The sequence below is a fragment of the Necator americanus genome, chromosome I (assembly GCF_031761385.1).
Source record: "Necator americanus strain Aroian chromosome I, whole genome shotgun sequence".
In the NCBI taxonomy this organism is placed as follows: domain Eukaryota; kingdom Metazoa; phylum Nematoda; class Chromadorea; order Rhabditida; family Ancylostomatidae; genus Necator; species Necator americanus.
In genome coordinates this window covers 14679976-14707965 of record NC_087371.1, presented here as the reverse complement: position 1 = coordinate 14707965, position 27990 = coordinate 14679976, and the positions used below count along the sequence as shown (strand labels likewise).

The window sequence follows — 27990 nt, the reverse complement described above, 5'->3', positions numbered from 1 at the left end:
GCAGCTCAAGTGATGCGGATCCCTTCGCCAACCGTCCAGAAGTGAAGAGGGTCTGAGCATCTGCTCCGGCTATCGTGTTTATGGTAGAGATTCCAACCGTAGGCTAAAGTTTGATAAACAATACTGAAAATTTTCCTTTTTCGATTCAATGTTGTCAGCAATTTTTATCACCAAACAACTATACCATTAACGTATGTATAGAGTTGAATATTTTGTTTAACACCTGCAAAGACTTGAAACACGACATGATAGAACGCCCACGCTCTATACACCTGTTATTCCTAAAAAGTTTTTGCGTAACCCTACAGGGCTGACGAATCGAATTGCGAGTCTATCCGACGCAAAGCTAAGCCTGTCTCCTTTATACGGAGGTTTCGTCCTTTCAAAAAACTCTAGCAAATTAAACAGCACTTAAATAGCTATACGTCTTGTAGGTAGAGGAAAAAGTTTAAAATACAAGTTCTATTAGTTCCTTTTACCGTAAAGTAAACCAGAAAGGCTGCCCCTTTCATTTCCTTTCAAAGGTGTTGTGTCTCAGAAGGAGGAATCCCCATGAGGTTGGGACACCAGTTAAAGGCAGCATACCACGAATCTGGGGTGGTACGGATTTCAGGTGGAGTATCCTTATACGGGGTCATAGATTACGGACACCGCGGTGGTTCCGCTCATCTCTCCCTGAATCACTGCAAGCAGCCGGCCCCTGAATGCTGTTTTGTGCGATGCCTTCTATTGTAGCGCGCCACCCTTGCACGCGTAGCGTCCCTTACTGCCTATCGGGGCAGTCCGAATTCGTTTTCGACGAATCGCAGGGCGGTGGCGGCGCAGGGGGTGTTGCAATAGATCGCGTCGTACAAAACAGCATTCTGGAGGCGGCTTTTGCAGTGATGCAGGGAGAGATGAGCGGAACCACCCCCGTCTCCATAATCTACGACCCCGTATACGGATACTCCACCTGAAATCCGCACCACCTCAGATTTGTGGTATGCTGCCCTTAATGGTGTGTCAAGTGTTTGGCGTTAATCAATCTCTTCGGGATACGCAACACGTTTGATTTCAACCCAGAATTATTTGGAGTTTCTTTTTCGTGTCATTTTCTTTTTTTTTTCGCATGGCCTTTCAATGAGTACCAAAGCCAGTCCATGTAACAAGTCAGATTTTTTTAAAATCATCCTTGACAAATCTGGCACCAATTTATCCCTCAGAAACTAAAGATTGGGCCGTAGCGATAAACCGTGGACCGTGCGTTGCAAGGGAATTTCTTATTATTGAATCATATGTGTCCACACGTAGCCGTTAATAAATCAACCACATTGTTTGAGGGGGATTGATGCAGTTGTTAGACTTGTTGGAAATGAGATTATCGCTTTTGGTAAGAAATATTTTCATGAAATTTGCAACTTTATTGCAATGGAGTTATTTTTAGGCACACAATCCCGGAAGAATTGTCTCACATTGCAGGTTTGCAGTTCTACAGCTCGTACATGTGGTGCCAACCGTGTAGATAGGATCATCAACATTGAGTGCCCTACAAAAATAGATAGATAGATAAATAAATAGGTAGATAAACAAATAAATAAGTGATATCTTTTGATGAGGAGTGTTCCAGGCCGTTATTCGGCACGGTCTCATCAAACGTTGTTTCCGGGAGACCTGCATTTTCGTACAAATTATCAGGTGGTAACGGAACGTACTTGTCAAACTCGCATCCAGCTACGACGTATCCCTGCTTTAAGCAGGTTAGGACGGAGCATCCCACCTTGGTGGCGGTTGCAATCGCCATCTGCAATAGAAACCAACTAACAAGGTAGCGTTCATTTGAACTTTTCAGCTTTAAACTCCTAGTGGGTAGCTGACTATCCTTACAGGATATTCCCAAAGTTAGTTTTAGACGATCAAGAAATATGCTGTCAGCATGGTTTTAAAGGCATCACTCAACGAATCTGAGGTGGTACGGATTTCAGGTGGAGTATTCGTATACGGGGTGGGAGACTATGGAGAGGGGGGTGATTCCAACCATTTCTTCCTAATTGCCGTAAAAAACGGCCGGGAAGATACGGCTTCAGGCGTTCTGGCGCACTATTTTCCACAAGGTGTTCGACTGGAGCGCGCCAGCCTTGTGCGGCGCCGCATCTTCCGGGCCGTTTTTATGGCAATTAGGAAGAAACGGACGGAATCACCCTCCTCTCCATAGTCTTCCATCCCGTATACGAATACTCCACCTGAAATCTGCACCACCTCAGACTCGTGGGGTGATGCCTTTAAGCTGTTATGTACCCACAGCCGATTGCGCGCAACCGAATAAGTGCCAGCAGAAGAGGGTAACGGTAAGAAAGAGTAGGCGTCAGTATCCGCTGTGATCATTAAGCTCCGCCCATCCCAATGAAGTCGCGTTTGGTGTTTGGTGGAATCATATGACAAAATTTGCTCCGAAGAAAATAAAGGAAACATGCAGCTGACAAATTAGTAAATGTTGAAAAGTGGGATTCGTGGAAAATGAAAGAGATCAGAATACTTCTAGAAGCTGAAGAAAAGAAAGAAAAAAGAAAAAAAGAAAGGAAAAGAGGCAATCACCATCTAAAGTGAGAGTTTCGCTGCGGCTTTTGAATTTTGAGGAAGTTCCGCTGAAAGTTTCCAAATTGTGTCAGTGAAAGTGAGTATGAGACATAGACAAATTTCTAGCCATAACGGTTCAAGTCATTTTTTGGTTCGTTCTGTCTAAATACAGAAGTGATTAGTCAACATTTAACGTCACTTTTCATAAAGCCTTAGTCTTTTCACTAACTTCTATTTCTCATTTAGCGAGCAATAACTTGATACGTCTCCTTATTCAACAAATCAGTATACCCAAACACAGCCATACAGCCGGTGTGGGAAAGGCAATCCATCGGAAAAATGTCCCCAGCATACGCTAAGGAGATACTTTGCTCCTGCCAGATATTTTTTGCACTTTACTAGTCAATCAGTAACGAAGGGACAACAGAACGAATATAAACTGTTGTTTATCGATTTATCAGTCTTAATATATTATACTAAGAAGCAAAATAAGAATTCGAATAATTTGAGGAAGGAACAAAAATATCCAAGTTTTAAAATTTCAATAGTTGTAGTCTCGCCATAGCTCAACACTTGTTTTTCATTCTTGTGAATTTGAAGAGTGATAATTAAAGATTGGTTAATATTTGAACATGTTCCATATACTACTTTAGCGAGCAGGCTCGTGAGATGGGCGAGGCATAAGCTAAACGCAGCGCAATGCTCTGCTGATGCTATTAAACGCTGCGCAGCGTACGGTCGCCGTTGCCAGTCATTTCCCCAAAGGAATAGTTGTCGCCGGAGCTGTGGGTAGCTAACGATACGCACCCGAAGGATGAGTGGTGTTAGCGAGGGTTCCCCTTCTATCCGAACCTCTACGGTTCACCGCAACGCTTCCAGCGCAGCTGCTTACGTAACTGCACCTAAGTACATGTCATTTTGACCCAACTATAAGTGCGTACACATATACTGGAATAGGAGCGCGTTCCTCTATCATGACTTACTTGACTTACTTGACTTAATCGGCGGGCTGATTTCATCGCCTGACGCGATTACCCGCATCTTCGCCGAGGTGTGCCGTCCTTGAACACAGCTCTGCCCAACCTTCTCGATCTTCTGCGAGAGCTTGCACAGAATCAATTTATTCGTCGCTATTCCATATTCTGCGAAACCTTACGTCTCCCCTGAACTGCCTAACCACGCCGAGTGTCCTCAGGTCCTCTTTCACCGCCTCAGTCCAGATTTTCCGTTTTCGACAAGGTGGCTTCTTCCAGCTCGAACCCGGCAAACGCCTCAGAACTCGTTGAACAAGGCGATCTGCCGATCTCCTTAATATATGACCAGAGAAGTGAAGACGATTTACTTTAGCCACTTTCGATGGCGGTGCAAGATGTTGGTATCTTCCACGTGTCATCCGCCGGTATACTACATCAATTTCTGCGTAAAGATCTTCATTGTGGCATACCCTAGGCCAAAAGTAGCCAAGTAGCCATCTAAACAACTTTCGTTTTGCAATCAATCCTCTCCATCACCGTAGATGGTGCTGCCCAAGTCTCCGATCCGTACATCATGATGGGGCAAATTGCGGATAGGTAGACTCGCAGCTTGACTTCGTTGGTGATGGAGGCCGACCACAGGCATTTCGTTAAGGAGTTAAATGCAGAAGTGGCCTTAGCGCATCTTAGCTGGACATCTCTCTCGTAGCTACCGTTGCGCCCTGGTAAATGCAATTCCACCCTGATTCCCGTTCGAGGTCCCGAAAAGATCCACATCTGCTTGCATTTACCAGGGCGTAGACGTAGTCCATAGGCTGCAGCCAGCTCCGATACAAGGTTGACAACATGTTGAAGTTTCGTACTGCTTTCCGCGAATATAACAGTATCGTCGGCGTACTCGAGGTCAGTCAAGGTGCACCATGATGATGCTAAGACAATGTCGGCAGGACATTGGTCGACTGTTCTTCGCATAACGTTCCTCTGTCATACAAATATTATATCCATGTTTTGGAAATATCTATTGAAAAAGAAAGAAAACCTACTCTAAGAATCCATAATGAACTGAGGGGGAAATTTAGTATAAGTGTATTGTTGACTAACAAATAACATCGAAATGGCGTTCTCACGTTAGCGAAGTCGGGGGCATTCGTTTTCAGTTCATTGGTAAACTTCGCTTCCTTATCGACGTCAACTTTCTCCAGCTGTTTCCACCAACTCGTTATAGCCTGCAAAACAGAATGCGATATTTTAAGAAGGCTAGAATAATTATTTCGTTTATGAGTGATCACAGCTGATCTTTAGAATTGTGATGAAGTCATAATTTCGGGTTCAAATGTTACCTTGTCTGTGGCTATCGAATTTTCTCATAAAAGAGCCCAACGAATTTTGTTCTCATGCTCTCTTTATCTTTCCTTCAGGAGATCACAACTACTTTCATTTTCTTTTCTTTTCTTTAGAATTAAAAGTCACTATGTTGTTCAATTCTAAAGCTACTGCTAAAAGTTTACATTCAATAATGGATGTCGCATAGAATGAAATTGCTTTAACGCATGGTAAAAATACAGTCATAATTACCTCTGTAAGTACATCCTTGTGAGAAGCAAAAGGATTGTCGACTTTATAATAGCTCAAAGAATTACCAGGTAGAGGGGTATAGACTGGAACATTGCAGTTCATGACTAATTTCGCGTGTGATCCTAACGTGTCGCAGTCATAAGTCTGAATATGCGATGTTAATATTTGATTTTGTTGACGATACGTTTTGATCTCACCAGCTTATTGATTTGTTTTGCCGGCGGCGCATAGCCGTTCTTGTCCGTGCCCCATCCTGTTGCCAGAGCTCTTCTGCATTGATGCGAAGCAATCATCTCTTTGAAAATATGTCAACAAGCGATCCTACCTGTAGTAGTTTAACATGTCTTGCGCCGTGGTTTGCAAGTCCAATGTCATCCCATCATCATTTGGTTGAGTGCACTTCGTTGCAGGGAGAGTAGCAGCTACAATCATATCATTCTTGGATTTATCGTTAAGAAATAGTGGAATTTTATTGTTTTTCTACATCCTCCGAAACATGAGACAACTACAGTTTTCCCTAGAAACTCTTGACTTGCGAACCACACGTAAAATACCCGTAGCTCGCAGACCAAGTGTCATTCCATCATCAGCTTCTGTTATACGTTTTTTAGCAGGGCAGATACTAAGATAGAAACCTGCATTTCGTGCTAGCTGTAACAAAATCGTGAAAAATCCGAAATCGAGAAATCCGTAACATCATACGTAACGATGATGTGAAGGACTCCAAAAGGATTTGCTGAATGTCCCTCTTTTCCATGATCCTTCCAGCGTAATTAGTTTAGTATAAGCGAAGAACAACTTACTAGAGTCATAGGTCTTCGTGCAGAGATATCCAACGCACGTAGCCTGATCTTGTGCGCAAGAGTCGCATGCTTCTCCATCATTACCGGCTACGGTGTACACCGAATTCTGTGGGTTATTGACTACGAGCCTTCAAAGAACGTCATTTGCACGGAAATTTCACTTAAGGAGGATCAGGAATAGGTTTCAGACCGAAGAATGAGTTACTGCCAAATTGTGAAGATACACCCGCTCGATTCACTGCGGCCGCTAACCTCATGCATAGGAAATGTTCTCCTCTGTTGTTGGAATGATAAAGGTTGATGTGTACTAAGCTGTGGAACACTAACGGTATCAATTCTACATAATTTCAAGAAGCGTTTTCTCATCGAACAATCGGATGTATCCGCAGATTTTGACCGAGATAATTTAAAATCACAATCACACTTTGGAGTAAGCCGATTCTTCAAATCCAAATAGTGATTCTGGATCCTCCATCTGCAAGGTCACTATCTTAGGTCAGAAAAAGCTCACTTCTGATCGTAAACGCAAACGAATTTGGCGCCATTGGGACATTTGTTGTACGTGCATGCAAAACCTTTAGCTTTCGCATTAGCCATCTAAAAAGAACCTTTTCACATCCTGCGCGATTAAAGGCAGCATACCACGAATCTGGGGTGGTACGGATTTCAGGTGGAGTATCCTTATACGGGGTCATAGATTACGGACACCAGGGTGGTTCCGCTCATTCTCCCTGAATTACTGCAAGCAGCCGGCCCCTGAATGCTGTTTTGTACGATGCCTTCTATTGTAGCGCGCCACCCTTGCACGCGTAGCGTCCCTTACTGCCTATAGGGGCAGTCCGAATTCGTTTTCGACGAATCGCACGGTGGAGGGGTGGAGCGTTGCAATAGATGGCGTCGTAAAAAAGAGCATTCTGGAGGCGGCTGTTTGCATTGATGTACGGAGAGATGAGCGGAACCACCCCCGTCTCCATAATCTGTCTATCCCGTGTACGGATACTCCACCTGAAATCCGCACCACCGCAGTTTCGTTTTATGCTGCTTTTAAAAACTAAGAGTGAGCACAACTTACGATGCCGAAATTTTTAATCGCATCCACATATTGAACATTTTGGCTGAGGTCCGTTGTCTTGGCCTCATCCCACCACTTCTGTAGGAGAGTATGTGTTTTTGCCGTGATGTTACAGGGGCTGCCACCCAAACTGATGCTGAAAGATTAATAATATTTAAGACTATTTCCGCAACGCTGGCACTTATGTAAGAACTCACTCCGCTTCAACCACGCCGTAGGCAGGATTAACTGCTGTTCTATCGCAACTGTATGCGTACGCAACTTCTTCGATATTGCAGTCCCAGGTCTGAAGGTTCAAAAAGACCATTGAACGAATCAAATTGGGTATACTGATAGATAAAATTGGCTGGAGAAAGAATTTATCCGGAAGGAGGATAAGTGCTATGGGCTCGTTATTTCGACCCATGCATGAGTGCAAGCTTGTAGTCAATACAACGAGATTAAAGTATCGAAACAGATTATTCGAATCTGGCTCGAAGTAACCACCACACTGATATTCTAGTCAGAAAAAGCACTCGGAAAATTCCTCTATGCATTTGAATAAAGTATCTGATACCCGGAGAGGTGAAAGGCTTGGTTGGAACTAGGACAGTTTCGAACCACTCATCGATCGTGCAGTCACAGCTGGATATTTTGCCGACAGCGCTACACCAGCCTCAGTAAGATAATAAGATGTATTATTGATTTCCACAGTTCCGACTCCACAGGTAATCGTGAGAAGGCGGTTGATCTACGCCAACCAGACACTTCAATCATTTCAGAGGTTTCTGGATGAGGATACGAAAAAAACAGAACTAGCGTCCTTATTCTTCAAAAGCTTTCTGGTCAAGTTCTCAGTCACTGGTGAAATAAAGATATTAGAAGTCCAAAGACTCTAGAAGTCCATTCAAACAGATTACCAACAACCAGAAATTTAGAAAATAGTAGGGTCAAGACGACATGAAGCACGTACGCAGCTTCTCTCGAGGCGGTGCGGTGGAGCGTAGCCGTTAGGACCCGCGCACTGGACCCTTGCTAGCACCACCCATCGCTGCAGTTTGCGATGGTCCCACGTTTCCAACTGCTTCCTCCACCGCGCCGTTTCGAGCGCGTACGCAAATGCAGCATGTTTCATGTCGTTTCGAGCTGACTATGCCTTGCACTGACAATCCCAACACATAAGCTATAGCTTGGAAAGAAAGAGCTCCTCACACTACAAGTTCTTAAGGATCTTCTGAAGCTAGTGTTCGAACAATGAGTTCAATGCTTGCATTCACAGTCTCCACGCACTTCTTCCAAAAAAATTGTTTTAGCGCAGCGTGCATGGTTAAAGAAGCATAACTATTTCTCAATTTACGAAGAACGAAAACTTACTAGTTCATACATATCTTTCGCAAAGGGCATTTTTTTATTGTCTTTCGTCTCTTGTTGGTTTTTAACTACATTCTTACGATTCTTGTTGTGAAATTCCAGCACAGTTTGCCTCCATTCATCAGAAATCATTGCATTCTTGCAACCAAACGCTGAAAGAAGATATAATTATATCGAGGAACAGCATATCTGGGACCACAGCTCAATTCATACTCAATTCTGAGTTCGAATCAATTTGACGTTTTCACGCTGCGAATGAGCTGAAGCTCTTCTTTGATAAAGTAAATCCGTTTTTTTGCAGTCTTTTACGTTGCACACAGATTGCATTCGCATCTTAGTTTGGAAATAATATGAGCATTCGAATGAATGCAAAAAAAAATCGTTTTTCAAGTGTTCGACTACATCTAAATTACAACGAAAACGATAAAACCCGTGTATTTCTATACATCATATATTCAAATTGAATTATTGACATCGTTCGTCCAGACACTCGATATCAATCCCTCAAACAGGACGTTGCTGTTCATGGAATGCTCGGAAATATATTTCGAGCCAGAGTATTGTTTAGCTTCTAGAACAATCAAGCTCCAATTCCTACGGAATAAGTGTTGGATATCATTCATCCATGGAATTTCGAGAGCCTCAATGGTTCGACGCTCGAATCCGTGAATCTACTTGTTACGTCTCGTAGCACATCGCAGCTGTGTGGTTCTCCCATCTGTAGTAACGAAAACGAGTTGTTTCTTTTTCATGACAAGCATTTAGAACTAATTCGAGATATCCAACTTCAATTCAAGGGATCTGCAGGAAATTGTGGACTGTTAGCACAAGAGTTTGTTAGTACACAAGTCTGGGCACGGCAAGCGATATTATAATTTCGCAAAAAGATGGAGGACACCAGACTTTGCCACATCTTCTGGAAAGAGGATTTCTCTTTCTCATTTAATCATTTACGTTTTACTAGATTTTACTTTTACTAGATGTTCATTGTTCTTTTTTCTCTAATAATCCCGCTAACGCTTGTTGCAAGACGAAAATACTTACTCGCATATTATATTATAGACTGGACAGAATTTTCATGCAAAGAACGCACTAAATAAAGTATTGGTAGCAAATATACACTGAAAACATAGATGATACGTGAACAAAGCACTAAATTTGTCACTTCTCTTACCCGTGCGCTATATCTCTTTGCTACCACTGAAAGTGATAGAGGACGAAGAATATGCTTATGGGGCTAGATTAATTGCGTAAATATGAAAACCGTAATAAAGGCTTTCGTTTCACGTTGACAATGAAACTGGCGATTGGCCAACGACCTAAAGCTGACTAGAACCAACGTATAAAAGATCACACCAATGTGTTGGTGGATACTACTTTTAGAGATGTTTCCCACTTTGAAAAAGCACAGGATTGTTTGTTGTTGAAGGAAAAGCCTTTGAAGGAAATTTGTTCAGGGAAATTCTTAACGAAACGTTCTGTTCTCATTCTTAGTCGGATTGGCTCTGTATACCTCAATCAGTCTCATGAGTTCACAGTACTGAAACTACTGATAAAGGGCACTACTCCGAAGATAACTTATCGAATAAAAGTTAGCCATAGCTGTAAGAGCAGCTCATTAGTTTTCTTCTACGCAATTGAGCCTCAGGTCCTTCTCTAGGGCTCTTATGAAGGGCATAAGCTCCAAATAAGTTACTGATGGAGTAACTATGACTCTCTGTAAATTTTAAGGTATTAAAAAAATCTCAACAAAAGACCCACATGCGGAACTTGAGGGTGTCACCAATGAAAGAAAATGAACAGTGATAGGTACGCCCTGAAATAAAATATTTCCTCACTGAACAAAAATGCAGAAGTCTGTTAAAAAATTCTTAATTCTTCACATGTCTCGGCAACCTCTCCACTAAATGAACAGAACTTCAGAAGAAGAAAACTCACCAAATAAGCAAACCACATTTTGTTTGGAAGGATGGAAGTTTGTATTGCCCTTTCTCCACAACTGTGTTTTATGCTGAGTGAAACGGTTGCAGAACGCCCAGGACTTACTACAAAACAATGACGAATTTGGATTTTTCACCGAGTTTTTGGAACAGTCTGGCAGAAAAAGTGCCCTGTTCGAATCCAGACTGCCAATTAAGGTTTGCGGAAAGTGCAATCCTAAAGATGGCGCGGGTGAGGTCTACCAACTAGGTGGATTTCAATTTTTTTACTCGCGTAGTCCAGGAAAAAAAAAAGGATGAACGGACAAAAATCATGTGTTCATTTTCCAATTTTTTTCCGCTCAATGTACACGTACTTTCGACACAAATTTTAAGTTTTTTTTGGACTGTTACTGGCATGAAAAGCTGATTAGTGAAACACCAGACAAGTGAGAAACCAGCACAACATAATGCTTCCTTAGGGACCTGTGCGGTAAATACCCAGTTACACTTCTTCTTAGGATCAGTTTATTCATCTCACTGGTGTTTCTCGTGAACAGTGCCTGTGACAAAATTCACTGCCATCTTAGAGCAAGGACGAGATTGACGTCAGCGTGCAGCTACGCTGCGCTATTTCCAGGGTCTCAAAAACTAGTTCCCCAAAATTTCAACCCTTGCAGTCTCTCAATATCATGCTCGAGTGCACTCGTGGTAATATTTGTTTACTTGGAGGATTTACAAATGCCACAGACCCACTTTTTCAGCGTGCAACAGTCTCTTTTGGACGAGGTGGACATCAGTGAAGTATTGCTATCCTTGAAGCCTTAGCAATCGCCTGGACAACAGCGAATTGTTAAACGACGGTAGTGCAGGTGGTAGAAGTTGGATTTTAAGACATTCTTATTGTCAAGGTTCTGAAAAATGGATTTAAAACACTATTTTATGTTCAGAAACAGCATATCACAAAGGTTATGGGAAACCTCAAGCACTTGCAGCGGCAAACATCTGCTTGTGCACACGTTAATGAATGAAGAGAGTTTAGTTTAGAGGCGGATATCTTGGAGGAGGTCTGGCAGGAGTTTCACTGATGAAAACTGAGATAAGTGAAAGTGTTCATGTAATGGTGGCTTTATAATTGTAGTAACATTAAACTAATTTTAATTTTTTAATTAACATTAAATTGTTGGAGCACTTTGGTAAGGCAGCCGACCACGTGGTTGCGTTTGAGTGAGTTTTATGTTCAAGAATAGTTCATTCACCCTAAAAGATTCAATCTGCGTTGCAATGAAAATCGAACATGACGTACTGATTTTGATAAGCTGTACACGAGGTTGTTAAATAATTTTATTGGCTAACGTTTCGGCAAAATTGCCTTCTTCAGAGCCTGAAATGAGTGTTCAGTTCACAATTTAAACGGCCGAACCTCTCCACAACTAACCACATCAAGCAATTGCCGATGAAACACTAAACAAGCTATTATTTGTTCTCCTGTACTGGCCGCAATGGTCCCATGCAAGTTCTCTAATTTGAGAATAAAGTGCCTTAGCATTTGGAGATTGTTGAAGATGCCGTGTTTAGGATATTCGCGTTCATTTCCATTTATATGACATCCAGATAGCGCTTGCAACAACCGACCGATTTGTGCACTGCACTGCAATAATCAAATCAAATTAATAAAAGACATAATTTTGTTCAATATCACTGGTGTGAGACGTCCAAGAGGATACGATCTACTACCCCTCCCATACAATTAATTGTTGGTTCTTTCGAAGAACAGAATTTCTTCTTTTCGAATGTCATCCACACATCTTCAGAAATTGTTATATTTTTGCAGGCAAGCATATAAAGTGAAGGAAATTGTACATTGATACCCTGCAAGGGACACAAAGGGATGTTTAAATGTTTCCTTCAGACATTTTTGAGTGAAATTAAACTGACTACCCACAATTTATCTCCCTTTCCACAATGGTCGATCCCACCGAGGATGCCGACGATTCCAACGGTCACGCGGACATGCACACGCGTTTTATTTCACTCACTCTTAACGTATTTATTCCAATTTATTTTCATTTTTGAAGGCATTCATAAAAAGACTTCACTTTTCTATTGAGGCATTAAAATGACCTTCAACAGTGTATTTGGTTACACTACTAGAACAGACACTCTTCAATCCAGCAAATCACATTTCGGGGTGACGCTGCAGATCCGCAAATCCCCGACCGTGTTCTTCTAATTTGTGTTTCGATTTTGGATATTCGGAATCCGATCAGAATGCCCTTTCATGATAGTTACTAATTGGAACCAGTATAGAAGTTCCTGTGATCCGAATGTTTTTCACCCATCGATTTTCAATTTTGTTTGTCAAAACTTCTAGTTTTCTCTTCTGTAGAAGAAATATCACTTATGCTAGGGAAGGCATGAAATTTATGGAATAAGTGGCGACAAGTTGGGTGAACACCTAGCAACCACCTACGACTACGCTACCCCCTCCTACGACTAAGCTCGTGTAACACAGTGTGACTTGATTTCTTCCCTCGTTTCCGAGACATTCTTTACTTTTTTCCTCAAAACGATCGATAATTCTTTTGACGCGAACAGTGATGGGAAGTTCAGTTCAAATGATTGTTTTATACAAAAGGAGGATTCAATGGCGCATTTGTTAACAGATAATTCAGTTCGACACCGAAATCAAACCGCACAAAATTCAAAAATTAAAGGATGAACTTGTCGATAGTCCAATTTAGCAACAGCCAAAATTGTTAATAAACTTTATTACGACTAAAGTTTCGGCGTCGTCGCCTTCGTCAGAGCCTGGGAAGTCAGATCATTTGTGATATATATACATACATATATATATATATATATATATATATATATATATATATATATATATATATATATATAACAAATGATCTGACTTCCATTTGAGAGTATATATATATATATATATATATATATATATATATATATATATATATATATATACTCTCAAATGCCTCATCAAGAACAAGTCATCATTCCCTAAGATGCCACATCCAAAATTGAAACCAAAAGAGTCCAAAACGTTGTGCTCACCTAGGTAGCCGCGTTGCCGTGATATTAGCGGACCTCCGCGTGATAAAATCGCTCCGCCAATACTAATTAGGATGCGACCCGCATATGACTCCGTAGATCAAAACCCGCAAAGGTTTTGATATAGAGCCAGCTCGTTGGTCAGAGCTATGCATTCTTCCTTTCTATTCATTTTTGGACTTTTAGCGTTTATCCAAAACGTCTCCAAAGTTCTGCGAGCAACAATTTCGGGTTCGTACGATAGGATCGTGGCAGCTATGCAGAAAGGAACATTTTCATGACATTGGGTCCCGAGAAGGGTTGCTGCGTTTGAATGTTTCATCCCATCTAGATATTCTTTAATGCGAACACAAAGAAGTCGCCCTCTCTCGCCAATATATTCTTCGCTGCATGTTTTGCATGAAATCAAATAAACTACACCAGAGACCATGCAGTCGCCTGCCTTATCAAATGGACATATTACGCAGTTTTGAGTCAGGCAAATGCGATCGTACATTCTGTTTCGGACTAACTGCTTCTTGAGATTTGTGGGAATTACTTCCACAACTCTAACTTGGTCATCGAGACCACACCCAACCAGACTGGCCTTTATCGCCTTACTCAGGTCGTAGGTTATAAAAGGTAAGCAGAAATTGATCTTTTTTGGTTTTGATTTTGGATGTAGCATCTTAGGGAATGATGACTTGTTCTGGATGAGGCATTTGAGAGGATATATGACAAATGATCTGACTTTCCAGGCTCTGACGCCGAAACGTTACCCGTAATTAAGTTTGTTAACAATCTCGGCTGTTGCTAAATTGGACTATCGACAAGTTACAATCTCTATGCCAAGATTCAAGGAAAGTCGAACTTTCGCACTTCTAAAAGATGAACATTTTCACAACAAACGATTGGTAATACATGGGTGTGATCAGAGTTTCTGTCGTAGGAAAGTTCGAAGCATCGCATTTATTTTTTTAAAAATGAGTTCATAACCAAGTTGACACTCACAGAAAATTCACAAAACAAATTCAGTAGTACGTGTAAATCTTAAGTTGCAGAGCAAAGTCAGGTGGAACGTCGGGCTAAAAACAAGAACGCGTAATTGCTTTGCTGTAAATTGGTTAAATTATTTTACCTAGTTAAATGTAGATTATCAATTCCTTCTACAGGGTATATAGGGCCGATATACCAATAAGATGTTTTATATTAGTGTGCCTACAAGGTTTTCAGATGGAAAATTTATTAGCCTGACGTTTTGGTTTTTTTGCTGTCTTCAGACGTCTAAATAGAAGTTGATTGGAACAATCTTACGTTAATTCGTCAGCGCTACACTACCGTGGGTCAGTGTTTCCATAATCGTTCAAGTAGCGAAAACGGGAGCCATACATATCAGAAATCACTTCCACGTGGGGTTCTACCGGATGTGCAGCCGCTGATAGCACACACTTCTCGCTGCTCGAAGTACCAAAGAATAACTACTGTGCAGGATTACCAGCGATACTAGTGTAGAGTGGCACGTAACGGAATTTTCATTTTCATTTTTTTTTCCAGATTTTCCCCATCGACCTCTACTTAGGTCACTCCTGAACACAGCAGAAGAGATGCCAAATTTTCGAGACACGAGAACATTCAAACTCCTAGATGAAACAATATTTCCAAACTCCACACAAATATAGGTGGCAGCATGCTATTAAGAAGTGGACTAAGCACCTCTATAGAGCTACATGCTTGAAGAATTCTTTAACAAATTTTTTGAATAGTGGAAATCATGAGAATGGAAAATCTTCCGGTCACTATCAAATAAAGGAGAATCTTTTTTCTTAGTGGAAAAGACTCCAATGTAGTAAAGCTAATTTTAATCCTGGAAAGCGAGTGATCAATATTTCGATGGAAAAGAACTCGCTGTAGCTAAACTCGCTAAGCCCCAGAGACTTTTGTGAACTACGACGTGACTGTTTCCTCTAGATTCGAGGAAATTGTTTAGTACTAGACAGCCTATTTCTAGTTGCTACGAATGGTATATTCCTGTATGATCAAATCCACAAAAGCTAATAATGAAGTTCAAACATATTAATGAGGACTAGTACAGTTACATGCTAAAGTGTAAGATATGTTCCGCGCGAAATGGAACAAGTAAAATTTTAGTAACAGGAGAATTGAACGTATTGAAAGATTTTAGTCGTTGCTTGCTATCATATCACAGTACTTATCAGAAGAAAGCTCGTTTGTCACAAGAAAGCCTAAATCATTGATTCCATCAAGTTTTTGTGGAAGAAAGGCATTTAATTAGTGCAGTAAAATGTATCCTATGAATGAAACATAACACATAAAACTAGGATTTGTATGCTGACCGCCGTAACCTCCACCATTTTTCAATTAGATCGAATGCTTCATGAAGCTTGAAAGTAACAGTTCCATTGAGAGTCATACAAATCAGATTATTAGTATCTAAATCATCAGTATATCCCATACATCTGAATTCGCAAAAAGAGCTTACTTTAGTTAGATTAAATTAATAAGCAACGAGAAGTGCAGGGGAAAAAACATTCCTCGCCGATCCACGTGTTTGGGGTCGCGAACTGGTTGGTTAACACATACTTAGAACGTAGTGCCCGACAGAAAATAATCTGTCCATCAGATGGACCTGATGCATCCGTTTCAAAGTTATACTACTAGTTTGCCATGTACAATATTACAAAATGCTGGACAAAAATCTGACACAGAAGAATCACGTCTAGATTCGCTTCATTACGAATTTGTGCTGTTCTCTCTGTTTCTGTTGAATGAGTTCTTTTTCTAGTCATTTCCTAGGTACGTTTTAGAAAAAAAAAATAGTGCAGAGTCAGTAGTGCCCATGTTCAACTGTCCTTCAAACCTGGCATGTTGAATACGTAGCTTTTTGATCGATTTGCTTGAGCTATGTCGGGATCATAGCTACTAGTTGATAAAGAAAATACTAATCTTGGTTACTGCTCAAGCAATCCGATCAAAAAAGTGTACACTCACTTCATGTCTAAAGGTAGCGTAACGCAGGATTTTCGATGCCGATATCTCCGAATTTCGAATAGTGGCAGAGGCTTAGCTCAAGAGCATGAAGGAGAGCAGTCGCACAAATTCAGAAAAACGCGAATATAGAAGCTCAAATTAAAGTGGAATGTTAACACAAGCTATTTACGGTAAAGATTAAATAAACATAGAACTGTTATGCATTCAGGAGAATGATTGGGACAATCTCGATACAAACGGCTCGGAAGATGCGGCGCGTGCACAAAGGTGGGGCGCTCCCATAGAACTCCCTTAGAAAATAGAGGGTTCCGGGACGCTGTTCTCCACGACGAGTTCTGTTGGAGGGCGCCACCCTTGTGCACGCGCCGTATCTTTTAAGCTGTTTTCTACGGTAATTAAGAAGGAATGAACGTTATCTCACCCGCTTCTGCAATCCACGACCCCGTAGAGTCATTAGCCATCGGAAATCCATATAACTCCCAGATCCGTGGGGTGATGCCTTTAAAAGGCAAAGAGTCCTGCGCAGTAACTTCAAATTGTGGCTCTATAAATTACAAGCCTCGAATCTCACGACTTCTCCAGAAGGTGTGCTATACGCTTACTTCTCATATGTGGAGATTTTTCTTTCTTTTCATTTAGGGTTTATCCAATTTTTCCTAACCAAAACACAGTATACATCGAATATAAGGGTCGTATTTTTATCGTAGCATCAATGGCGAAAATAAATTCCATTTGGTATTTTCTCTCATTTCTACTGGATACAATAGAATAGCTCGGCGAACGGGAAAAAGTTGATGTTGGCGAGCAGCCAGCATGCCAATAATGTAAATCCAAGGTGATGTGGGAACGAGAGCCAGCCAACTCGCCACCAGCATATGAGGAAACGATTAAGTATGCAAATGTGCTTCAGGTCTGCTTTCTATCCCTCCTACAGTCCCTATGATTCTGGCAACACGTTGATTTTTCGGAGCAAAATTCAGAGTAATATTTTGAAAAAGCGACGCGAGAGTTTTAGCTCAGATGAGTCTTTACATAAAACAAAGAGGATTTAACAGCTTGTTTACAACCGGCTAATTAGTTCGGTACTAATATCAAACTGTACGAAATTCAGGGAGTGATCGAAAAGCTTTTTGTAGACAAGGTCTATTTCATGACGAGTGTGAGCAAAATTCTCTTCCATGCAACGGATCGAACCTATTTTTCAGATGTTTAGGCACTTAAAACCACTACGAAAATTCAAAACACAAATGCAGTAGTCAGAATGTCCAATTTTCAACTTTCGTACTGTCCAATGTAATAGAACAGTGCGAAAAAATTAGGCACTGGTACCTGGACAGCCGCGACACACTTTCGTTCAAAGGCACAAAATTGAAAAATCACGAAATTGACGTAGCATGGAAGTCCGATGGAAAATGCAGAGTTCGGAGAGAGTGCGAATGTGAGCGTGAATTACACCTTTACATATATCTTCCGAAGAACATAGGTAGAAGAGACTGCGAATTTGACTTCTCCGAAGGATCATTGCGACTGTGTAATAGAAGATTACAAGAGAGGTTCCACACTGTTTTGGAGTGACTTGAAATACAAATGCTAACGAACTAGGCACGATGTTAATTCACGAAGCTGCTGCTATTCGAACGGAAAGAACGACGTGGAATTGGTTCGATTAACCTCATTAACAACATTCATTTTGCATAAACAGCGCTCGGTTCGGAAAAACTAGAGTCCAAGGACCCTGACGATACGTACTCATCCAACAATGAAAGTAAGTTGTCTCAAAACACCTCAGTAGAAATACGAAGGAGTGATCTCTTCCTTAATATGTTTGAAAAGGCTCTATGTTCCGTGGCACCTCCAGGTTCTTGCAAGATGCATTATAATAACTGACTGGTGCTGGAAAACGTTCTTGTTCACAATTTTGTGGTTCGCAACTAACGTGGAGACCTGGTGACTCCGCGTTTATAGACACTGTACCACGAAAATGAAGTAGTACGGGTATCCCACGGAACCCGTAGAGTTCAGGCTGAAGCTTACTCAACCCAGCGTAGCCCCGCTAAACTCCCTCCGGTCGTTCCTAGAACGGGTTCGCTTGTGTTCACGGTCCGGCCCTCTCGGCAGCCTATTCATAATTTATAAAGAAGATAGTGCGGGCCGTATCATTGATCTTCGACTGATCGCTCGTGGACGCGGTGCGTGCGCAGGAGTGGCCCATTCGAACTTACCTCGAAGAAAAGAGCGCCACTTTCCACGCTGTTTTTACGACTAGGGGAAGTTGAGAAGAGCCACGCTAGGTTCCCCAATCTGCAACCTACGGTCTCAGATCAATACGACCGGCAGAGTGAAGACTAATGAGATGGTCCATCTGGGAACTGACAATCTCGAATGTGTGGGTTAGACGTTCTCACCCGACGGCTAGATTTAATGAGGCGCTCTGAGACAAGAAGATGCAAGATCATCTCTGCTGAGATGCACAGACTCGTCTCTGACCTGCGGGCGGCGCGCTACAGTGTCGGGTAGTGACTCAGTACCTGAAAAGCAACGAAGATCGTCTCGATGTCCATGAAATTAAAAAGGTTCGATGGACGATTCGCATCAACCGCCTTAACCTTATCCGCAACGGCAACATCGCATCTCATCGACGGCAAAGATTAGCTGTAGCTCTTTACAGAACAAAAATATACGAAATTGCTTTCGATGGGATGTTCACGTCCAAGAAGAAGACAACAACACTCTTCGTAAGATCGGCACCGATATAGCAGTCCTCGGCAAGCGCCCAAAGAAAAAGACCGAAGAAGCTCGCCCATAAAACGGGCAAAGATGCTTAAAATGCAGAAGATCAAGACCCCAGTCAGGTACAACTAAATACAAACAGTTCAAAATCTGTTCTGTACACCTACACATGACGGTCCACGTTCAAAGAGAAACGGATAAAAAGTCAGAATGTAGATAAGCAGAAATCCCAGAGTTTTAGAGGTCTGTGGGATCCGTATCTGTAGGATGTTGGCTTTCCCAAAAAGGACGGTGCCAGCAGAGACACAAATTATTCAAAATAGGAGAGGAATTTAACTGATACCGGAGGAATGCCAAGAACATCGCTGCCTCCGTACAAGCGCGACTAAACCAGTATTAGCCTCCTTTTTCCCCTTTCTGAAACAGCAAAAAAGCAGCATTGCGTAGTTGTTTACTTATTGACATGCATGCGATAATCGCTGGTGCTCCAACCCCTTTCAATTCTGAACGGTTGCCGAAAGGACTCCCTTTACGGTTTTTTGGACGGTTGCTGGAGGGATCCTTATCACTTGAGCTGCACCTCACGAGCCAAACTCCCTACAGCTGAGGAGGATCTGGCCCTCCCTATCGCATCTATGCTTATTGAATCAGTACCCGTATAATCTCATGGAAGCCATCGAGCTGAAAAAAGCACCATTAACGTATATATTTCACACTGTGCTAACCTCCGTGTATGCAGAACAAAAAGATCAGACGAGGAGAACCCTGAAACCGGTAAGTGATGCGAGCGAAACTAGAAACCAACAGACGTTTAGACAGCTCTACTGCTGCATAGATTTGTCACTGCGTAGTTGGTTACTGTAACCAGACTAGAAAACAGCTTTTGCAGTTACATAGGTTCAAAAAGAGAGAAAGTATGGACTTCAATAATCACCATTCACGTGACATTTCTCATTGTTTCGTTATTTTTACCCTCCATATAAAACGAAGTACGACCAATAAATCACAGTAGTGTGGATAGCAAAATGTGGTTCGCCTATTTGGTGAGTTCCGGTACTCATTACAATTACTGACTGCTTTAAAAGCTTCCATATACTTCTGATTAGTGAAGGCCAATTCCGTGAGATTATCTTTTCTATTCCATTTCAGAGTATAGCCGTTGTTATACAGTTCTTTTCCATTGTTGCGATTTCCTCCGCCACATGTGAGCTACTACATTTTTGATTTATCCTTGCAAAATCTCTTTAAAGATATACCAGTGCTCAAATTTCATTCAACGTTCAAGATGAGAGTGAGGCAGCAATATTTATTTGTTATTTGCAGCGTTCGGCTGCAAGAATGGTATGATTTCTGATGATTGGAGACAGAAGGTCCTGAGTTTCCACAACACCAACCGGAGGACTGTTTCTCAAGGAAATCAAGCGACGAAAGACAAGGCAAAAATGCCTGTAGCCAAAGACTTGACGGATCTAGTACGTTCCTTTCCCAATACCATTGAAAAGTGTCGTTCTATCTGAACGTCGACGTAGAATTATGGGAGTCAAAAACAGCCTGTTACCAAGGGTTTGGGCGTTTCGAAACATTATTGGAAAGTGTCATTTTGCTTAAATGTGAACACATGCAACTTTCGTACAGAGCCCTAACAAGGCAATACTAGTCTTACTGATGTAATAAGGACAACCTGCATCCTTCAATAGCTAGTTCCAACTACTCGCTTTCATTTTAAGCAATTGATGCCCTTGTCCTAAATAAATTAGCAAAAGTAAAGTACTTACTGAACTGTTATCCAGAAGAATAAGCTTTCTACAACCAGGTAGACCTTTAAATCCCAATTTTTATCAAAATGCCTACTTGAACAATTCACAAGTGAATTTTGGTTACCTTTTCCTGCCTGTAAATACCTTTGTCTAAATTTCCAGAAATTACAAAAAAATAATTGCAGAAATATTTAAATAAATATATATTCAAACATCCGTTTAATTACTGTGTTGACTTCCAGCTCACTTTTCTCTCTTTGTGACAAATGATATGAACAAAATAATAGTGAACTTATGTCACATTTTATTTTTGGAAAATTCTCGAAGTCGTTCTATCAGAATGATGGATAGGAAAAAAATATATCACAATAAATACCTGCACAATTCAAAACTTATTTCCAGTTACAGTCCTGATTTTACCACACCGTTTACTATGTTTAGAACTAACAATCTCGTTGTTAATATGATTATCACTTTGCCTTTCTTTTTTTTTTGCATTTAGCATTCAAAAACTGTTTTCAGACCTGGGACTGTAATCTCGAAGGCCTCGCATCTTCGTATATCTGCGGGAAAACTGCTATTCCGACAGGAAATACGTATGGAATTATCAGTGCAGCGTGGGTACTTCTATGAGGACCTCCGGAAAGGAAAAGGGAAAATGAATCAAATCTTCAGGATAACCTTAAGTGGTGACTCTTGTGACATCTATGTTCAAAAAACCAAGCCTGTTCTGCAAGATTGGTGGAACGAAGCTAAAGCAGTGGATCTTTCTACTGATGTCAAATATGACGAAGCTACAATAAAGGAATTTGGCATCGTAAGCAGTTGTTCTCTCACGCTTTTAAAGTCAAATCACATAAAAAAAGACTTTTTTCCAGATGGTTAACAAGGATGCTACTGGCTTCGCCTGCACATACGACAAATGCAGCTCGGGCGCTCAACTGCTTTGCGTATACGACAAAAAGTGGGTCTTCTAATGATAGCAACCGCAAATCATTATCTTTGATGATACTCTCCTACGAACTTCAAGGCCTGCCGCCAATGCCGATCTTTATACAAAAGGCACTGCTGCTAGTGATGTATGTAGTGTCTGTGCAAACGCAGCTACTTGTAAAAATTTCCTCTGCTCGCCAACATACGACTCATGTAAGTAGTCAGTCGTTCCACTGATGTTAACCCTCAAAATCACAGTCAGTTCTTTTTCTTTTCTCTTCTTTTCTTTTTTCCAGAAATTCAAAAATCCTTCAATAAAATTGTAGTTTAAGAATTTCACAAGACGTTTAAAAAGAAAGGAAGGGACAGGAGGTCATTGCTGCACAGCCTCTACACTTCTAATTCTATCATTATGAATATTGAAAAGATGAAGGTAAAACTATACTCTCAGCTGCGACGCTTCCTGACGACAAGTGCACCAACAAAGGTGATGATGGAATGACTTTAGACTTGCAGAATATGGCTGTAAACATGCACAATTATTACAGGTAAAGGTCTTTCTTGGAATATTTTCCCGAAAAACTCCCTCTTTTTTCAAGGAGACAACTAGCAACAGGATGGGGTTCACAAATGAGTGGGTATGCGCCTACAGCCAAACAGATGAATTTATTGGTGAGGACTAACCGTTACATTAAAGAACAAAAAAAAATCATCGATGTTCTGCATCTAGAAGTACGACTGTGACAATCTCGGGAAAGATACAAAGGATAATAAGCTAGTTTGTGGAACCCAAGACTATGCCACCATTAATTATCACAAGGTCAAGAATCTCACGGCTACTCCAGAAGATGTGCTAAAAGAGGTACTGAGTCTCACAGTTAACTTCCTACATTTGTTTCCGTCTTCTGTTCTTCACTGCTCTGCAATTCAATATTTATCAGTTCCCTCGTTAGTGAAACAAGTTGTTTTACTTTCGTTTGAACAGAACGATTGTTTTTTTTTTCTTGAAGTAACGGTAATCGCGGGACTTCAAAACAAAATATTTTTTGTAATAGAGCTCTGAGGATTCCAGAAACAAATTAATGACAAGTTCCACGAAACCATGTCCAGTTCTTCGTAGGGTATAATGAAATGGTTCGAACAACTGGAACTAGTTAATCTCGACAAAACGGCAACGTATACAAGTGATGTAGCAACAAAAGCCAGCAAATTCGCCCACGTGAGTATCCTCAACCTAGCTTGTCAGTTCGACTGTACCACAGACTCGTTACAGTTGGCAGTTGGAGGAGCTACTCAAGTGGGATGTTCCGCTCTGGTTTGCGACAAAGAAGGCTACGTAATTGCGGGATGTCAATACGACCAGTAGGTTTCCGCTCACCTTATAATGCGTGATGAGAAGACGACAGACACAGAAACAGAAGCGTTTGTTAAGCACATCTTTGTAAGGGACACACTAGTCGCAAATAATGAGCTTTCTTAGTCTCCTGGAATAGGTATTTCTACTCCATATTTAGGGACCCCGTTGAAGATGACGCCCTCTACACGCCGGGGAACACATGCGCGGGATGTGCAGGAGCAAAGTGTGAAAATGGCGCTTACACAGCACTGTGTGTTTGAGCAACTTTATCAAACCCTCTACTTTATCAAATGAAGTTCATGCATTAATTTCTGCAAGTTGTAGGAATTAAAAAAAAAGAAGCAAGGAACTGTTTGATCCCAATTCTCCGCTTACTTTCAAACTCAGTCTCAAAGAGCTGATTTTGAGGGAAGCATAAATCCCATGAGATAAGTATGCAACATTTAAAGGCATCACCCCACGAATCTGAGGTGGTGCAGATTTCAGGTGCAGTATTCGTATACGGGATCGTAGATTATGGAGAGGAGGGTGATTCCGTCCATTTCTTCCTAATTGCCGTAAAAAACGGCCCGGAAGATGCGGCGCCGTACAAGGCTGGCGCGCTCCACTCGAACTCCCTGTGGAAAATAGTGCGCCAAAACGCCTTAATAGTGTGCTTGCAAATTGCTAATAATATAACAGGCGGTAATATCAAACCGTACAAAATGCAGAGAATAATAGGCAAACTTCCTGCCAAAGATATACCTCATGGTGAGTGTGACTTAATTTTCCTGTTATACACTAAATTGTGAGGGCGGGTGTGGTGTACCAGATAGAGGTTTCGCTCCCTGCACGATCGATCGAATTCGAATTGAATTCGAATCCGCCTTAGTGCTCACTAAGCCTTTCATCCCTCCGGGGTCGATAAATTGGTACCAGACTTGTGTGGGAGGATAAAAGCACTGACTTGACACATCGGCTAGCCACCACAGGTCATTGTATAGGCCAGTTACACGTTCGTAAACCTCAAACGATTCTGAATTGAAGTGAACGTGGGCATCCCAAGCGGATTGATTAACGCTAGAAACTTTAAATTAAACACTAAATTGTGCTTATTTTTGAGATTTTTTTCAGATCTTTAAGTAATTGATACCTTCTTCTTCGGGAATTCAAAACACAAATGAATCAGTCCGAATATTCAGTTTTTAATGTGAATTGGTTGTTAAAAAAGACATATTTGGTTTCGTTCTCATATGATCTCACTGAGATCCTCGCAGCCAGTTGGAGGAAGAGACGCACTACGAACATATTTATTCCATAACTATGCCGTACTCTCTATATGGGGAACAAAATAAAGGGGAAAAGCAAACAACTTAATTGATTATGTTTCAGTTTTAATTTTAATTTTCAACTTTTTTCTAATTTTAACTTTGATTTGATTACAATGATTCTGGTGTTAGTTCCAACTTATTCTTGGCTCTACTGGATTTCCGAATATGCGAGACCCAGAATAAATTTGCAAAAATAGGTGGAACACGTCTTGAAAAGCACTCACCTATATTTGTCGAGAACATGTAGTCGACTCGTGATTGTTTGGTCGGACTCCGACAGGAGGGAACGAATTCGTCACCAGAGCAATCAGCGACAAAGTTGAACCAGATGCAGTTGTTGAACTAAAAAGAACATATAAAAAATGAGAGACCTCATTGTTAGACGAAAAGGTCCTTTGGCGAATAGCCCCATACATGCTAAAGGGCAAGAAAAAGTACATTTTATAAAGAGCAACAGTGAATACCTTAGTAGATAAGATGCTCTATGCGAAGGGATAATGCAGAGCAAATCGACAACAAAAAGATAAGGGAGACAGGAACGAAATTGTATGTGTGTGGTCCCACAGGGAATCACCTACGCGCTTCCATAAATTAGTAGAGTCCTGACCAAATTGCGGTCTGCGTCCTAGGCTGTGCGAGACATTCGGTGCCTGACATGTCCTGTGACAAGTCAGCGTCAGTGATAAATTCAGTAACACCAAGAACGTTCAAACAAGCGCAATCACGTAAAAATCATGTGTAATCAAGAAAAACACGATGGGAACCGTCAAACCTTGTATGTGACGCAAATTAAAGAGAAGCCTGCACAGATGTTAAAAGGAGGTATTAAATGACATCAGAAACTTTAACAGAGAAAAACGGCAGCAAAACCAATAACTCGAAAAGCGTGCAATTTTTGTTTGGAAAAGATCTCGTCAGAGATGATTTCTTGACTTTTAAGTCACTAAGGTACGCACTACGAAAATGACGACATGGATGTGGTTTAAATGGAAGAGAAATTCCCCAGTTCCATAGAATTCCACTACTCCACAACAGACCTGTATTCTACTTGCAAATCTCTGGATCTCAAAGAGAAAACATTCCAAGAACGCTATCCAGTCCGCTTTTATTTTTTGCAAACAATCTGGAATGGACTATCACCACTGGGAGACAGAGGGATCGCTACTTATTATAAGCTTCGAAAAGGCTGAACAATGCACATGCAGTGGTTAATGAAGACTTTCAATAAGACGCTATTCCACGCAAAATAGCGACATTTAAAAAAGGGTCCTGAGAATTTTTGTAGGAGTGGTGTAGGAGCAGGAATGAGGTTGTAAGGCGGGTCGAAAGTGGAAGAAAATGAGAACGAGTGGAAAAAGACGAGAAGGTAGTCGATTTTAAATAAACACACATTAAGGTATGCAAAATATTGGAACAATAGATGGCGTGAAGTATTTTTCAAAGCATTTTGCTGGTTTAATTTCGGACACATTTTGAACCGGTTTGGGAAAATACTAAACAAATGAAGGACATCGAGATTAGGGTAAATGGATCGGGATCGTAAGTACGGAGGCAAGAAAAAGAGTATAAATTATACAATGCGTTTTGAACTATGTCTGACAGCCCTGCTTGAGGATGAGTTGTTTAAAAAGATTTAAAAGAAAAATGGAAAATTTTGAGTATGGGGTCAAATGACTATCCGGTACTGGCAATCAACTGTCAGAGAACGAACCATTGAATACTTAGGTAAATACAGTGTACTATAAATAACGTGGTGGAAGCTGTGAAAGTAATGAATTGGAAAACAAAGTGTTTTGAATACACGTTGCTGAGTAAAAATTTTGATCCTCCTAAAAATTCAACCTGCTGTCACTACCATCAAATCTGACCAGTTTTTGTATTATCATTTTATACAAGGATGGAACTACCAGAGGTGACTTCGTGTAATGTACTAAAAGGCCGTAAAAGAAAAATTTCATTTATTTCTTTGACCTTTCCCTATAGACCTCTAGCACTCTCAGTGGTGCCATGTTCGACTATTCTTGAATCTTCGCATGTTGAATACGTAGCTTTTGATTTATTTGCTTCAGCTGTACCCAAGATTGCCATTGATCATCAACTAACGCTAACGTTTCGGCCATCTTCAGAGCCTGGAAAAATCAGTGACATATGCTACCAATACCCGATCATCCTACAGAAAGGATTCAAATGAAAGATAAACTGAAACAACAACACATCGGCTAGTGCACACCCATTTTCCTCAAACTGGAAACATAACAGACCACAACTATGAATCACAGCCGTTTTTTTACAGGTACCCTACGGCCCTCTTCGATCTCAATCGGATCGAGGAGATCTCTGAGGATCAAAACCCGCACAGAGATTGAGATGGGGCTACTTCGATTGTGACCGCAATGCACTCATCGTTTCTGTTCATTTGGAACTTTTGGCAGTTATCCAAAATGCCTCTGTGTTCTGCACACTATGATCTCGTACTCGAAGGGTAGTATCGTAGATTCTACTTCTATTTCGGACTTCTGATTTCGGATGGCATATTCTCTGGTGGGCTCCGAGTGGGGTAGAGTTTAGATTTTCCGAGTCCACCTAGACGCTCCTTGACGCGAATACACAGCCGGCGTTCCGTTACCCCCACATAATCGTCACCATACGACCTGGACGTAATACGACACATCACTTCTGATACCATGCAATTACTCTCTCTTCCACATGGGAAAACCATGCAGCTGGGAGCTGTGCATAGTCGGTGAAACGCACGTCGTTCTGTAGACTTGCTCTGCGTAGATAGCTACGAACCGCTCTGCTCATATCATCGGAAATGTGAGGCAAAAAGAACGGGAGCTTTCTTGGACCGTCCACGACGTGAGGCCTTCGGGAGGAAGCTCATACCTGTCGAGTAACGCAGCTCTGACGACGGCGAAAACGCCGAAGCATTAGCTGTTAATTAGTGAAGAAAGATCAATACCAATCTTGGCTACAACTCGAGCATATCGATCAAAAAATACGTACTCTGTTGAGAGGCCGATGATGCTGTCTTGCAGTGCTATCCAACGGCGCAGTACGCTGCACTACCGTTCTTATTGAAACGGTTAGGGATTGAAACGGAGGGATTGCCTCTGAATCACACCTAAATGCGGAAAGTAATGTTGTGAATACAAATTCAGAAAAATTGCTGGTGAAATGCTCTTCTGAATAATTCTTTTTTCGTTTTGCGAAAATCAAGATTCTTGCGGAGATCGAACTATTCTTGACAGTGTGACAATGCTTTTGGGATACGTTCTGCAGCGGTATTAGTTGCTTTTTTTCCAGTCTGGAAAAATGGAAAGATCCCGAAGGAGATCAAACCTCGACCGTTCGTTTTCATCTTCAGTGGGTAAGATTGTCTGTAAATAGTAGAAAATAGTGTGGAAATGGTTCTAAAATGCCCTCTGTCATTCTCAGTTTCTTCTTCCATTTTGCACAAATAATGATTCCGGCGGGGATCAAACTCTCGATCATTTGTTATCACTGTCAAAAGAAAAATTGTGTCGTCGGATACACGCTGAGAATTTCCTCATATTTTCAACCTATATGAGGACGCATTCTTTCTAATTCTTGCAG

General features: G+C 41.3%; 3 protein-coding genes across 5 annotated transcripts; 1 reads left to right on the top strand and 2 right to left on the bottom strand.

Moving 5' to 3' along the window:
• Positions 1-5: 5 nt before the first annotated feature.
• On the bottom strand, positions 6-11043 carry RB195_005568 (uncharacterized protein; the record flags this gene model as incomplete). 3 transcript variants are annotated; one of them, XM_064178154.1, is made up of 14 exons in its annotated part: positions 1420-1525; positions 1692-1780; positions 4655-4753; positions 4998-5104; positions 5168-5246; positions 5300-5372; positions 5428-5524; positions 5906-6033; positions 6417-6502; positions 6978-7113; positions 7175-7263; positions 8331-8479; positions 10089-10143; positions 10266-10283. In XM_064178154.1, 14 exons carry the CDS (start codon positions 10281-10283, stop codon positions 1420-1422), a joined length of 1311 nt encoding a protein of 436 aa, XP_064035234.1. The 3 variants fall into 3 exon arrangements, with proteins under 3 accessions (XP_064035235.1, XP_064035234.1, XP_064035233.1); XM_064178156.1 differs by lacking the exons at positions 10089-10143; positions 10266-10283 and adding an exon at positions 6-103 and having other exon boundaries at positions 1452-1525; positions 5103-5246; positions 8331-8342; XM_064178155.1 differs by lacking the exons at positions 1420-1525; positions 1692-1780; positions 4655-4753; ... (6 more) ...; positions 6978-7113; positions 7175-7263 and adding an exon at positions 11003-11043 and having other exon boundaries at positions 8449-8479; positions 10266-10372.
• Positions 11044-20061: 9018 nt separating this feature from the next.
• On the top strand, positions 20062-23343 carry RB195_005567 (uncharacterized protein; the record flags this gene model as incomplete). Its single annotated transcript, XM_064178153.1, has 13 exons — positions 20062-20079; positions 20186-20240; positions 20360-20508; positions 21316-21410; positions 21469-21610; positions 21672-21757; positions 21824-21939; positions 22178-22274; positions 22326-22398; positions 22457-22588; positions 22847-22945; positions 23000-23088; positions 23241-23343. 13 exons carry the CDS (start codon positions 20062-20064, stop codon positions 23341-23343), a joined length of 1254 nt encoding a protein of 417 aa, XP_064035232.1.
• Positions 23344-23856: 513 nt separating this feature from the next.
• RB195_005566 (uncharacterized protein) lies at positions 23857-27754 on the bottom strand (the record flags this gene model as incomplete). Its single annotated transcript, XM_064178152.1, has 2 exons — positions 23857-24098; positions 27736-27754. The coding sequence occupies 2 exons, from the start codon at positions 27752-27754 to the stop codon at positions 23857-23859; spliced, it is 261 nt and encodes an 86-aa protein (XP_064035231.1).
• Positions 27755-27990: the final 236 nt, after the last annotated feature.